The sequence below is a fragment of the Mus caroli genome, unplaced genomic scaffold (assembly GCF_978045245.1).
Source record: "Mus caroli unplaced genomic scaffold, Mus_caroli_1 scaffold_7, whole genome shotgun sequence".
Taxonomy (NCBI): Eukaryota; Metazoa; Chordata; class Mammalia; order Rodentia; family Muridae; genus Mus; species Mus caroli.
The window spans coordinates 47,997,728-48,013,753 of NW_028227262.1; the positions used below are offsets into that span (position 1 = coordinate 47,997,728).

The 16,026-nt window shown below is 41.9% G+C and overlaps 1 protein-coding gene across 2 annotated transcripts in view; it reads left to right on the forward strand.

Moving 5' to 3' along the window:
* The window catches only part of Shq1 (SHQ1, H/ACA ribonucleoprotein assembly factor), a 99,584-nt gene that overhangs the window by 23,970 nt on the left and 59,588 nt on the right, over positions 1–16,026 (forward strand). The window contains exon 7 of one of the 2 annotated variants that reach the window (XM_029478869.2): positions 7,704–7,831. In XM_029478869.2, the coding sequence (XP_029334729.1) occupies positions 7,704–7,831 (128 nt within the window). Of the gene's footprint in view, positions 1–7,703; positions 7,859–16,026 lie in introns of both variants that reach the window. The other variant, XM_021165304.2, reaches the window with a different exon arrangement.

Consider the following 16,026-nt stretch of genomic DNA (forward strand, 5'->3'; position numbering starts at 1 on the left):
TTGTGGAGATAGCTGGCAGTGTCAGCTTTGAAAGTGGCAGCACGGCAGAGCTGCCCGTTTAGCTGAGGGCTTGACTACAGCAGTGTCTTGATCTGTCTCCAGTACACGTACAGTGTAATAGACAGATACGTGTTACTCAGAGGAGCCAGATTATGGATGACTGAATTGCTGATCTAGACAAGACAGTGGCGTTTGGGAGGGGGACTTAAAGTGGAAGTGAAGGTTTAAAAGTAACAAAAGTCAGAAGATATTTGGGAGAAAGGGTAAGCGTCTCAGCAGCATGTTCCTGTCTTATGAGGCTCCTTTGCAGATCTCAAACACAGCGGCAAGGTTGCTAATGTTGGGAGGTGGCCCTGGGCATGTACTTTAATGTTCATGCTCCAGGGTCTCCTCCAGCCCTTTTGAGCTTTGAGCTGGCTTTTGTTTCACTAAAGATTATTTTTAGGAGTATAATTATCTAAAATGTTGTGAGCTCTGCAGCTAAGTCACACAAATGCTTGACAAACGTTGCTTGAGGTGGTGATCACCCAGGTGTTGTTAGCACTGTGCCTGTAGGTATTTCCTGTGCTGCTGCTGGGTTAGACCTGATGTGTGCAGACTGTCCCAGGCTCTTCTTTGGGATGTGATTCACAGCCCTGATAAATTGGAATTTAGTGATCTGAGACTTTTGATTTCTGAAAAAACATCCTCATTTATTTTGTCTTCTGATTCTTTTGGTTGGATCAAATATAAAGTGGATTTGAGCTCAGAAAGCCAAAATGGAACCTAAAAATGCTCAGAAAAAGTTGGTATTTTAAGAAAAGCATCTATAAACTCAAGGGTAGAGTCAGGTAGCCTTTAGTCATTGAAAGTGATATATAATGTGTGGATATCCTTCCATATGGAATGCACCTTTGGAGCTTTGAAGTTAACTTTTTTCAGTTTGCCAGACAATTATGGGTCTAGTTACTTAAGAACTGAGATATGAACATGTAGAAGAGTCGATGTGTTTAAAAACAGTTTGGGGCATGCTTACTCTGTGATTCAGGAGTGCTGTGGAAGTGGAGATCTTTATTAGTCAGCCAGGGTATAAAGGCTTTTCTCTAGTGAGATAATATCACTGTGAACACCTGGTACTTTCCTATTAGCTAAATTAATGACTGTCTGGAAAACTGTGCTTATGGGAATCCTGTCTCAAATCTTCTTGCTAAATACAAGGTCTTAAATACTTTGTCGGGTTTATTTTCTTTGTGTATTGAATTTGTTTCTTCATGTAGCTTCTTTAAGTCCAATCATTCAACATGAGCTGAGTATTTCTTTTTAAATAAAGGCATCTTTAGATGAGTTCTTTATTGAGGCAAATAAATTGAGGCAATTATCTGTCTTATTTTATTTTTTAAACAATGCTCTAAAGAGCATTTTTAAACATTCTCTGAAGAATGCTTTACCTGAGACATACCTACGTTTCATTTTTAAAAATACACATTCCTTAGCCCTGATAGCCAGCAAGTTAAACGAGTCATTGAAGTCACGTGTCACTGTGGAAGCCATGCTTGTATAAGTGCACTTCTTCCTTCTTGCAGAGATTTGCTAACATGGTTGAAACAGTAATTATCTAAATATATTTCAAAACCTGCTTCTTTTACACTAAGTGCATTTTAATGAGTAAACAGAATTCTGTTTCTACTAATTTCAGTGTATTTAGGATTCTTTTTCCTAGAGGATAGGCTGGGAAATTTTTAAACAAGTCAAAGTGTCATGTTAAACTTGAGCTCATACAAGAGGGCACAAGTGAGTTTGGAAAACTGTGTATGAAAAGGGCTGTGGGAGTCAGCCTTCTGTCACTGTGACAAGATGTCTGAGGTAATCAACCAGAATGAGGAGAAGTTTGTTTCAGTTCTTGACTTTATTCCATGATGGTGACTCAGAAAATCATTCATCTATAGCCAGGATGTGAAAGAGATGGGAAGGGGTCGAATCCTCCCTCTGGAAGAGCTGGAGTCTTACTATCCTCAAGGCTGCCCCCGTGATCTCTATTCTCCCATTAGGCTCCACCTTAAAGATCCCACTGTGTCACAGACCCACCATAGGTTAGATAACAGAGCCTTTATTTACCTCATGGGTGTATGTGGAACACTTATTCAAACTAATGCAAGGGCTTATGTAATTTTATATGCTTATAGTCTCTTCTGAATTTTGTCAAATTTGGGTAAATAGGAGGGCAGTCTCCTTGAGCTGAGACATAGACTGGGCAGCTGTCTGTCTATCAGGAGAATGGTTTGGGAATATTAAAAGGCAGCCTGATAACTTTTGGTATCTGGACAAGGTAGCATAGAACCATATGTCTTCACGACTCTTCTAGTAAAAGGCCTCCTTGACTTAGAGCTGAGCACATCCCACTCTGCTAGTGGCTGGGTTTCCTTTCTTTACTTGCAGCTGGATGTGACTGTGTGCTTGAATACTGGCTCTTGGGATGTGATGGCGGCCAGTGATATGTGTATTTTCTGCATCCCTGTTTTAGAGAGGAGATGCTTGCTATCCTCCTCCTACTTTGCGCTTTCTCTTCATTTAGAAGATGATACAAGCATAGAACAGCTATCTTGGATGTATATAGAAAGAAGTTATATGCCAGGGAAGCCCAAGGCTTATGGATAAGCTTCCATCCCTTATCTAGGGTACTGGAACGAGGGGAACTTATGTTCTACTATCAGGGGATCTTCATTTTAGCAGTTTAACCTGCATTTACTTGTGCATTGTAAGTCATTCTGACATTTTTATATGAAGCACTAGAAGTGGAAATAGAGTCCCCTGCTAGTGGGATGTAAATTTAAAAGTGACTGATAAGAGACGGGAAAAATTACTAATTTGTAAGATGAGAGATCAATTGCACTTTTATTTAGAGGTAGCCAAACTTGGCAGTGTCATCCATGTCACTGGCTTTGGTTGCATAAAGGAAGAGTGGAAGAGCCAGGGAATCATGGACTCTTCTCCTGTGGTTTTAGAGAACCCTTGAGACCAGGCAACATGTGGATTGTTCCAGCAAGGCTCTGAGAAGACAGTGTGTGAAGCTGTGAAATTGAAGCCTGTGTTGTCTTAGAGACCTGAGGAAGTTAAGAGATGCCAGCCTGGATATCTGCCATGAAGAGCTGCATACTGGGTTGTGGCAAGCTGTGGTGGTTTGATTGAGAATGGCCAGCATAGGCTTTTGTGTTTGAATACTTGGTCCACAGCAGGTACAGCTGTTTGATTAGAAGTGTGGTCTTGTTCAGGAGGTTACGTCACAAGGAATGGGCTTTGGGTCTCAAAGACTGACACCATTCTCAGCTCTCTGCCACCTGCTTACAGATCAAGTTGTGAGCTCTCAGCTGTTCCTGCTGCCATGCCTTTGCTTTGTCATCTTTATCCTCTGAATCTGTAAGCTCAATTAAATGTTTTCTTTTATAAGTTGTTTGGATAATGATATTTCATCACAGCAATAGAAAAGTAAGACACAGCCTAGGAGAGAGATATACGTTTCAGGTCACAAAGCTGGAGCGACAGAGCCATCTAAGCTAAGCCCTTTGACACTAGTCATAGATCTACAAGATTTGGAGATTGTCCTGTTGGGTTTCAGCCTTGCTTTGGTCTGGTATTCCTCACTATGGCCATGTCCCTCCCTTTTGGGATATGTTCTGTGCCAGTATGTTGGAAGGATGAAATTTGCTTTTTGATTTTACAGGGGTTATAATTAAGAGACTACCTTGAGTCTCAGAAGAGCCCTTGGACTTTGGACCTTTGAACTTGGTTGAGACTGTGAAAGACTCTGAGGGCTTTTGAAGTTGAACTAAATGTATTTTGTACTTAGAGAGGCCATGAGTGTATGCTGGTGATTTGAATGGGAAATATCTCCTGCAGGCCCAGGTAGATAGACACTTGGTTCCTAGTTGGTGGAGTTGTTTGTAGAGATTGAGGCATGGCCTTGATGAAGGAGTACCTAGAGGTAGGCTTTTAGAGTTTTCTAAGCTCACCCTCATAGTTGTCTCTCTTTGCTTAGTGCTTGTGGTTGAAATACGAGTCTTGGGTTCCTGTTGTGTTGCTGTGCTTGCCCCACTTGCTGACTCCACCTTTGACTCTTCCTCTCTAGAACCATAAGCTTCCTTCTCTAAGTTACTTTTGGTCATGGTGTTTTATGATAGCAACAAACAAGTAACTAATACAGTCATGTTTTGCATGTAATAGCTAGAAAGTGAAATGCTTGAGTTTTAACACACTTTCTAACCATAACACTCTTTCTGGTTATGCTATAGATGGAGTATGTTACTTTGTATAGTATTGAGAACTAATGATGTTAGTGTGAGACTGACTAGAAAAGCATGTTACATGATCTTTCTGTAACTATAAAGTGACATGGTTGGACGGGGCTGGAGAGAGCTCGGTAGGTCAAGTGCTTGGTGTGTAAATGGAAGGCACTGATTTGGATCCTCAGCACCCACATACAATACAGAGTTGAGTGTGATAACCCACCTGCAAGCCTACAACAGAGACAAGGCCTCCCACAGTAAGCTGGCTAGCAGCTAGCCAGACAAGCGAGAATTAGTGAGCTCTAGGCTCACCAAGAAATATATAAGCATGGAGGAAAATACCTGATGCCAACCTCACACCTATACACATGCACACACCCACACAAGCATGTGTTTCCATAAACTATAAAATACACACATGCACACACACACACACATCCTGCCCCTTGCTGGCTGTAGCATTGAATAAGCTAGCTGGAGCAATGCTAAAGAGCTTGCCCTTGTGGTGTGGTGCCAGAGAGTTAGCAGGCAGACCAACTCAGCTGCCTCCCAGGCCCAGATCCAGGGCTTTGAATTGGCCCACCCTAACATCTGCCCCGTTTATGATCTGCTGGAGTGCATGAAGGGGCTGGTCCTACAAATCCAAAGCTTCATGATCTCCATGACACAGGGCAGCAACAATATATCCAAGAGTGCCTTTGAGGATCCAGGATTGATGTAGCAGAAGCCAGAGGTTTTGAACCAGACCAATGATGCACTGTAAAGAAAATTTGCAAGTAAAGATGTGTGGGCAAAAGGGTATAGTGTGGGAAACTCTGTGACGCTACAGGTTCCATGACAAGATTTGTTTTATTCTACTTTTCCTTTCTTTTTTTTTTTTTTTTTTTGAGGTGGGGGGAGTTTGTAATGGTGAGGGATGGGATAATGAATGGAATTGGGGTACATGATATGAAATTCACAAAGAATCAATAAAAAGTTAGGGAAGAGAGATGTGTGGTAGATTGCCTAAACTATAGGCATCAAAGGAAACTTAGCAACTGAAGTCTCATGCTTACTTGTCTTCATGTAAACAAAGCATTTTGTTGTATCATTAACATTTAAGCATTTCAGTGTGTTGTTTTGGAATATGTAGTCAATATTTGGTAGAGTGGCTGATATATAAAAAGAAATATTTTTTCTCTTTTATCATGAAGCATTTAATGATGGCAGTGGGGGAAAATACTGTATTTGCAACAGTTGACAAAAAGCAAAAATACTTTGAAGTAATTTTAGTAACAAAATCAGCAAATCTGTCTGACAAGAGCCGGTGGTTCAGTAGAGTGGGGACTCGCTGTTCCTCTAGAATGAAGACAAGTCTTGAGACATGAGATGCTGGCTTCCAGATAGGTTTATGGTTACTACTTTTTAAATGTGTATTCGTGTTTTGCCTCCATGTATATCTGTGTGCCACATTTGTGACCGGTGTCTGCAGAGGTCAGAACAGAGCATCAGATCCTCTGGAATGGGTGTTACAGATGGTTTTGAATCATCGTGTCGGTACGGGGACTCAAACCTGGGTCTCCTGGAAGAGTGCTTTTAGCCAGTGAGCCATCTCTCTAGCCCCAAGTGAAACAATCTTAAAGAGACTTCATTTATGACTCAGAGGTTGGAAAGACATTAGCCAAGGATGTAAACCCAGAATCTGTTTGTTTGGGGTTTTTGTTCGTTTGTTTATTTAAAGGGTTGTTTGGGATTGTATTGAAAACAGTTTCTGAGGCAACATGTATTCCAAAGTCACAAATTTGGAATTTGGTTACCATTTCCATTTAATGTATTTAATTTATTCCTTGTGTGTGTAGTGTGTGTGGTATGTGTATTCCATGGCTCATGTGTGGAGGTCAGAGAATAACTTTGTGAAGTTGGTTTTCTTCTTCCCCCTTTATTGAGTTCTCAGGATCAAACTCGGTCGGCCATGATTGGCAAGTGCTGTCACCTGCTTAGCTATCTACTGGTCCAAAGATTTATATTTATAATTCACAAAAAGGTTTTCAAAACTTGACAAGCCAAACTACTCAATAGGGAAAATTGGAGAGAACACAGTCCAGTGGGCACTTTGCAGAGCAAATCCCGTTGGCCAACACAACTGGGCAATACCACTCTACACTTAGCCGAGTGGCACTGACTGAAGTGCCTGGTGTGCGTCACAGTTTTAAGAGGTTCTTGCTGTAGAACAGCTTTTCCCCACGCTATGTTCTCACAGTCCATCCATTACAGGGCAGGGAACTCCGATGGGTTCTCTGCTCGGGGCCTTGGGAGACTAGTAGCTCAGATGTGCCCAGCCTGTGGCCGGTGGGGTGAGAACTATGAATGCAGCCCAACACAAAACCCTAAATTTAAATAAAGCATGATGAGCCCCTTTAGTGATCTTTTTTGTAGCTATATTGTTTGGATCCTTGGATGTGACGATCATCATGACACAACAGCATCATTTTGCAATGTTAAAAGGTTGGACGTGCTTACCAGCCAAATATGCCCATCTCTCTTAAAAACTGGATGTCGTTTGCTACAGTTTTTCTCCAGGCTCACACCATTATTGACAGAATTCACTTCTCAGGAGCTGTAAAACCGTGGCCCCACTTTCTTGCCTGCTCTTAAATCTTCAGATTGTACAGGTCCCAGAAGTACCCGCCACACAGTCTTTTCACGGGCCACCTCACCAAAGGGCTATACCAGTTAGGACACCCTGGAATGTGAGCATGGCAGTGACTGTCCTGTCATCTTTGCCATACTGTGCTGGACAGAATCACCTGACAGGATCTATCCCACATAGGAAGTGGTGTCCCTCTTTGGAGGTCATCTTGGAAATCTTACCGTGCTCACTTAAATCCATTAAACTGGGACAGAACGGGAAAATCGTTGCTAACTTTATTGCCAGCAGGACGGGAAGTACGTGTAGGCTGGTGTGCTGGTAATTTATGTCAGCTTGACACAAGCTAGATTCATTTGGGAAGTGGGTAGCTCAGTTAACACAAAGGCCCCATCAAATTGACCGGCACCCATGTCAGGTGGTGCATAATTGTCTTTATTGGCACCTCCAGGCTCCTGCACTCATGTGCAAATGGCCACATACACATAGAAGCACATGTGTATGCTCATGTACACATACTTTAAAATAATAAGGATAAACCTTAGGAAAAAGATTAAGTGAGAAACTGCTATTGAAATTTCCTAAGTGTAGCAGTGTTGTGATAGGAGGGAAAGGTCTGGAAGGTTTAAACAGATGCATGGCTCTTAATAAAGCTGGAGACACCTCCTTTAAGAAAGTGCCTTATATGCAATGTTAAGGATAAAAAACTCTGATTTCGCTTTCTACATCCAAAATTCCAATTTTGGCAAATCTTCTGCACTGGTGGTTTTATGAACTTGAATGGCACATTTAATTTTCAGAACTGTGTTTTCTTCTAGTGTCTTTTTCAGAAGAGGAAAAGTATCAGCTACGAAAATTTGTGAATAAGTCTTACCTGCTGGACAAGACAGCTCACCGTCAAGTGTACTATGGTTTGGTTGACATCCTGCTGGCCTATTGCTATGAAGTACGTGTCACTGAAGGAGAGCACAGCGTAAGTCCATGTGTGCCAGTGTCGCTACTGCTTTAGCTAAAGGTAGCCCGAGCTCCCCTGTTGAGCGCAGAGCCTTTTGTGATAGCTGACTTAGGATCTGTCCTGCAGAAGTACCCATGGCGGTCACAGTATGGTAGTGGGGAGTCATCCTAGAGCATAATGCTGACCTGTGGTCTTGCCTCTTCTCTCTGGGCAGTGGATCTACTACTAGACAGTTATAGCAGAGCAGGGAAGTGTGTGAAATAAAGCCAAGGGTGGAAAACAGCCAGTTACAACACTCACTGGGTTTCCTCAAAGCGTTCATTCACCACATGCAGGAAAACCATTGCAGAAAGAATCTTAGCATACAGAAGGTGCACCCAGAAAGACTTGGAATTGCTACTCTTTCCAAAACTGGGATCTTTCTTTGGTTGTTGTTATTTAAAAGGTTCACCTTAGGTTGAGACAAGAGGATTGAGAGGTCAAAGCTAGGCTGAGCTGTGAGTGGAGAGCCTGCTTGCACCTGTTTTCATCTTCATTTGTTTGCTAAAGAAGCCACGTGTTGTTTGTGTGTGGGTGGGTGGGGGGTGTAAAGTCTGTGGGTTCAGCTGGCAGTGCCTCAGTCCATCCTCCAGTCTTTCAGTCAGTAAAGAGAGGAATGCTGGGAAAACACCAGCCTGAGGGCCACTGTTGATGATGGCCTAAGCTCCATTTTAGCCTTGTCTATACTTTCTGTTTCCTTTTTGATTATACAAAAAAAATTAGATTTTTTTTGGATTTTCTGTAATTCCAGTAGTTAGTAATAACCACAGTCACAAGATTATTTATCTGCCTAGCTTTTTCCCCTGTATGTGTGTGTGGAGGCCTGTGCGCGCACGTGTGTGTGTGTGTGTGTGTGTGTGTGTGTGTGTGCGTGTGTGCGTGTGTGCGCGCGTGCGTGCCTGTTTACTTTGTATTGCAGCACCTATTCTGTGATTTTATCCACTTAATTCACACAACATCTTAGTGCAATAGAGTTAAGAGATGCCAATTTTTTTGTTGTCTTGATTCTGTGAAATTTTAAAGTGACTATTGCAGTCTACATATGATCTAAAAGAATAATCTTGGAGCTATTTAGAGTGTAATATATATATATACACACACACACACACACACACACACACACACACACACAAACTATGTATACTCCATGGTTGATGGCTTAGTCCCTGGGAGCTTTAGGGATCTTGTTGGTTGATATTGTTCTTCATAAGGAGTTGCAAACCCCTTCAACTCCTTCAGTCCTTTCTCTAACTTCTATTGGAGACTTTGAGCTCAGTCCAATGGTTGGCTGCTAACATCCGCCTCTATATTTGTAAGGCTCTGGCAGGGCCTCTTAGGAGACAGCTATATCAGGCTCCTGTCAGCATGCACTTCTTGGCATCCACAATAGTGTCTGGGTTTGGTAACTAACTGTACATGGAATGGATCCCCAGGTGGTATAGACTCTGGATGGCCTTTCCTTCAGTCTCTACTCTACACTTTATTTCCATATTTGCTCCTGTGAGTATTTTGTTCTCCTTCTAAGAAGGACCAAAGCACACACACTTTGGTCTTCCTTCTTGTTGAGCTTCATGTGGTCTGTGAATTGTATCTTGAGTATTTGGAGCTTTTGGGCTAATATCTACTATCAGTGAGTGCATACCATTTGTGTTCTTTTGCGATTGGGTTACCTCACTCAGGATGATATTTCCTAGTTCTATCCATTTGCCTAAGAATTTCATGAATTCATCATTTTTAATAGCTGAGTAGTATTCCATTGTGCAAATGTGAACCACATTTTCAGTATCCAGTTCTCTGTTGAGGGACATCTTGGTTCTTTCCAGCTTCTGGCTATTATAAGTAGGGCTGCTATGAACATAGTGGAGCATGTGTCCTTATTATATGTTAGAGAATCTTTTGGGTATATGCCCAGGAGTGGTATAGCTGGGTCCTCAGGTAATACTATGTCCAATTTTTTTGAGGAACTGCCAGACTGATTGCCAGAGTGGTTGTACCAGCTTGCAATCCCACCAACAATGGTTCCTCTTTCTCTACATCCTTGACAGCATCTGCTGTCACCTGAGTTTTTGATCTTAGTCATTCTGACTGGTGTGAGGTGGAGTCTCAGGGTGGTTTTGATTTACATTTCCCTGATGATTAAGGATGTTGAACATTTCTTTAGGTGCTTCACAGCCATTCAAGATTCCTCAGTTGAGAATTCTCTGTTTAGCTCTGTTCCCCATTTTTTAATAGGGTTATTTGGTTCTCTGGAGTCTAATTTCTTGAGTTCTTTGTATATATTGGATATTAGCCCTCTATCAGATGTAGGATTGGTAAAGATCTTTTCCCAATCTGTTGGTGGCCTTTTTGCCTGTTGACAATGTCCTTTGCCTTACAGAAGGTTTGCAATTTTATGAGATCCCATTTGTTGATTCTTGATCTTAGAGCATAAGCCATTGGTGTTCTGTTCAGGAACTTTTCCCCTGTGCCCATGTGCTCAAGACTTTCCCCCACTTCCTCTTTTATTAGATTCAGTTTATCTGTTTATGTGGATGTCCTTGATCCACTTGGACTTGAGCTTTGTACAAGGAGATAAGAATGGGTCAATTCGCTCATCCGGTCAGAAAAGCACCTGGGCAGCTGGGGCGCAGGGTCGGCTGACACTCGCCAGCTACCCACAACACCCGCCACAGGATCTTAAGACTTCTGGTGAGTGGAACACAGCTTCTGCTCCAATCCAATTGCGCGCGGGACCTGAGACTGCATTAGTTAGGGAAGCAGAAACCGGCCTGAGTAGGGCCACAGGCCTCATCCGGCCTGATCAGCGCCTGGGTAGCTGGAGCGCAGGGTTGCCTGACACCCGCCAGCTACCCACGACCCCCGCTGCAGGATTTTGGGACTGCTGGTGAGTGGAACACAGCTTCTGCTCCAGTCCAATCACGCGGGACCTGAGACTGCTCTGGTTGGGGAGAGAGAAATCCGGCCTACATAGGGCCACAAGCCTCTTCCGGTCAGAAAAGCACCGGGGCAGCTGGGGCGCAGGGTCGGCTGACACTCGCCAGCTACCCACAACACCCGCCACAGGATCTTAAGACTTCTGGTGAGTGGAGCACAGCTTCTGCCCCAATCCAATTGCGCGGGACCTGAGACTGCATTAGTTAGGGAAGCAGAAACCGGCCTGAGTAGGGCCACAGGCCTCATCCGGCCAGATCAGCGCCTGGATAGCTGGAGCGCAGGGTTGCCTGACAACCGCCAGCTACCCACGACCCCCGCCGCAGGATTTTGGGACTGCTGGTGAGTGGAACACAGCTTCTGCTCCAATCTTTAAACAGTGACAACGATAACAACTAACCCCAGCGATTACCAGATGGCGAAAGGTAAACGTAATAATCTTACTAACAGAAACCAAGACCACTCACCATCATCAGAACCCAGCACCCCCACTTCGCCCAGTCCAGGGCACCTCAACACACCGGAAAAGCTAGACACGGATCTAAAAGCATATCTCATGATGATGGTAGAGGACTTCAAGAAGGACTTTAATAACACACTTAAAGAAATACAGGAGAACACTGCTAAACAGGCAGAAGACAATAAAGAGGAAGCACAAAAATCCCTTAAAGAATTGCAGGAGAACACTGCTAAAGAGTTACAAATCCTTAAAGAAAAACAGGATAACATAATCAAACAGGTAGAAGTCCTTACAGAAAAACAGGAAAACACATCCAAACAGATGATGGAAATGAACAAAACCATACTAGACCTAAAAAGGGAAGTAGACACAATAAAGAAAACCCAAAATGAGGCAACACTGGAGAAAGAAACCCTAGGAAAGAAATCTGGAACCATAGATACGAGTATCAGCAACAGAATACAAGAGATGGAAGAGAGAATCTCAGGTGCAGAAGATTCCATAGAGAACATCGGCACAACAATCAAGGAAAATGTAAAATGCAAAAAGATCCTAACTCAAAACATCCAAGAAATACAGGACACAATGAGAAGACCAAACCTACGGATAATAGGAGTGGATGAGAATGAAGATTTTCAACTCAAAGGACCAGCAAACATCTTCAACAAAATTATAGAAGAAAACTTCCCAAATCTAAAGAAAGAGATGCCCATGAACATACAAGAAGCCTACAGAACTCCAAATAGACTGGACCAGAAAAGAAATACCTCCCGACACATAATAATCAGAACAGCAAATGCTCTAAATAAAGATAGAATACTAAAAGCAGTAAGAGAAAAAGGCCAAGTAACATATAAAGGCAAGCCTATCAGAATTACACCAGATTTTTCACCAGAGACTATGAAAGCCAGAAGATCCTGGACGGATGTTATACAGACACTAAAAGAACACAAATTCCAGCCCAGGCTACTATACCCAGCCAAACTCTCAATTAACATAGATGGAGAAACCAAAGTATTCCACGACAAAACCAAATTCACACATTATCTCTCCACGAATCCAGCCCTTCAAAGGATAATAACAGAAAAAAACCAATACAAGGACAGGAACCACGCCCTAGAAACAACAAGAAGGTAATCCCTCAACAAACCTAAAAGAAGACAGCCACAAGAACAGAATGCCAACTTTAACAACAAAAATAACAGGAAACAACAATTACTTTTCCTTAATATCTCTTAATATCAATGGACTCAACTCCCCGATAAAAAGACATAGACTAACAAACTGGCTACACAAACAAGACCCAACATTTTGCTGCTTACAGGAAACTCATCTCAGAGAAAAGGATAGACACTACCTCAGAATGAAAGGCTGGAAAACAATTTTCCAAGCAAATGGCATGAAGAAACAAGCTGGAGTAGCCATTCTAATATCTGATAAGATTGACTTCCAACCCAAAGTCATTAAAAAAGACAGGGAGGGACACTTCATACTCATCAAAGGTAAAATCCTCCAAGAGGAACTATCAATCCTGAATATCTATGCTCCAAATACAAAGGCAGCCACATTCATTAAAGAAACTTTAGTAAATCTCAAAGCACACATTGCACCTCATACAATAATAGTGGGAGACTTCAACACACCACTTTCACCAATGGACAGATCATGGAAACAGAAACTAAACAGGGACACAGTGAAACTAAGAGAAATTATGAATCAAATGGATCTGGCAGATATCTACAGAACATTCTATCCTAAAACAAAAGGATATACCTTCTTCTCAGCACCTCATGGTACCTTCTCCAAAATTGACCACATAATTGGTCACAAAGCAGGCCTCAACAGATACAAAAATATTGAAATTGTCCCATGCATCCTATCAGATCACCATGGACTAAGGCTGATCTTCAATAACAAAATAAATAATAGAAAGCCAACCTCCACGTGGAAACTGAACAACACTCTTCTCAATGATACCTTGGTCAAGGAAGGAATAAAGAAAGAAATTAAGGACTTTTTAGAGTTCAATGAAAATGAAGCCACAACATACCCAAACGTATGGGACGCAATGAAAGCATTTCTAAGAGGAAAACTCATAGCTCTGAGTGCCTCCAAAAGGAAACTAGAGAGAGCACACATTAGCAGCTTGACAACACACCTAAAAGCACTAGAACAAAAGGAAGCAAATTCACCCAAGAGGAGTAGACGGCAGGAAATAATCAAACTCAGGGGTGAAATCAACCAAGTGGAAACAAGAAAAACTATTCAAAGAATCAACCAATCAAGGAGCTGGTTCTTTGAGAAAATCAACAAGATAGATAAACCCTTAGCCAGACTCACTAGAGGGCACAGGGAAAGCATCCTAATTAACAAAATCAGAAATGAAAAAGGAGACATAACAACAGATCCTGAAGACATCCAAAACACCATCAGATCCTTCTACCAAAGGCTATACTCAACAAAACTGGAGAACCTGGATGAAATGGAGAAGTTCCTAGACAGATACCAGGTACCAAAGTAGAATCAAGATCAGGTTAATGATCTAAACAGCCCTATATCCCCCAAAGAAATAGAAGCAGTCATTAATAGTCTCCCAACTAAAAAAAACCCCAGGACCAGATGGGTTTAGTGCAGAGTTCTATCAGACCTTCAAAGAAGATCTAATCCCAGTTCTTCACAAACTATTCCACAAAATAGAAACAGAAGGTACTCTACCCAACTCATTCTGTGAAGCCACAATTACTCTGATACCTAAACCACAAAAAGACCCAACAAAGATAGAAAACTTCAGACCAATATCCCTTATGAATATTGATGCAAAAATCCTCAATAAAGTTCTTGCTAACCGAATCCAAGAACACATCAAAACAATCATCCATCCTGACCAAGTAGGTTTCATCCCAGGGATGCAGGGATGGTTCAATATACGGAAATCCATCAACGTAATCCAGTATATAAACAAACTCAAAGACAAAAACCACATGGTCATCTCCTTAGATGCGGAAAAAGCATTTGACAAGATCCAACATCCATTCATGATAAAAGTCTTGGAAAGATCAGGAATTCAAGGCCCATACCTAAACATGATAAAAGCAATCTACAGCAAACCAGTAGCCAACATCAAAGTAAATGGTGAGAAGCTTGAAGCAATCCCTCTAAAATCAGGGACTAGACAAGGCTGTCCACTTTCTCCATACCTATTCAACATTGTACTTGAAGTCCTAGCCAGAGCAATTCGACAACAAAAGGAGATCAAAGGGATACAAATTGGAAAAGATGAAGTCAAAATATCACTCTTTGCAGATGATATGATAGTATATATAAGTGACCCTAAAAATTCCACCAGAGAACTCCTAAGCCTGATAAACAGCTTCGGTGAAGTAGCTGGATATAAAATTAACTCAAACAAATCAATGGCCTTTCTCTACACAAAGAATAAACAGGCTGAGAAAGAAATTAGGGAAACAACACCCTTCTCAATAGTCACAAATAATATAAAATATCTTGGCGTGACTCTAACTAAGGAAGTGAAAGATCTGTATAATAAAAACTTCAAGTCTCTGAAGAAAGAAATTATAGAAGATCTCAGAAGATGGAAAGATCTCCCATGCTCATGGATTGGCAGGATCAACATTGTAAAAATGGCTATCTTGCCAAAAGCAATCTACAGATTCAATGCAATCCCCATCAAAATTCCAAATGAATTCTTCAACGAATTAGAAAGTGCAATCTGCAAATTCATCTGGAATAACAAAAAACCTAGGATAGCAAAAACTCTTCTCAAGGATAAAAGAACCTCTGGTGGAATCACCATGCCGGACCTAAAGCTCTACTACAGAGCAATTGTGATAAAAACTGCATGGTACTGGTATAGTGACAGACAAATAGACCAATGGAATAGAATTGAAGACCCAGAAATGAACCCACACACCTATGGTCACTTGATCTTCGACAAGGGAGCTAAAAACATCCAGTGGAAGAAAGACAGCATTTTCAACAAATGGTGCTGGCACAACTGGTTGTTAACATGTAGAAGAATGCGAATCGATCCATTCCTATCTCCTTGTACTAAGGTCAAGTCTAAGTGGATCAAGGAACTTCACATAAAACCAGAGACACTGAAACTTATAGAGGAGAAAGTGGGGAAAAGCCTTGAAGATATGGGCACAGGGGAAAAATTCCTGAATAGAACAGTAATGGCTTGTGCTGTAAGATCGAGAATTGACAAGTGGGACCTCATGAAACTACAAAGCTTCTGCAAGGCTAAAGACACCATCAATAAGACAAAAAAACCACCAACAGATTGGGAAAGGATCTTCACCTATCCTAAATCAGATAAGGGACTAATATCCAATATATATAAAGAACTCAAGAAGGTGGACTCCAGAAAGTCAAATAACCCCATTAAAAAATGGGGCTCAGAACTGAACAAAGAATTCTCACCTGAGGAATACCGAATGGCAGAGAAGCACCTGAAAAAATGTTCAACATCCTTAATCATCAGGGAAATGCAAATCAAAACAACCCTGAGATTCCACCTCACACCAGTCAGAATGGCTAAGATCAAAAATTCAGGTGACAGCAGATGCTGGCGAGGATGTGGAGAAAGAGGAACACTCCTCCATTGTTGGTGGGATTGCAAGCTTGTACAACCACTCTGGAAATCAGTCTGGCGGTTCCTCAGAAAATTGGACATAGTACTACCGGAGGATCCAGCAATACCTCTCCTGGGCATATATCCAGAAGATGTCCCAAC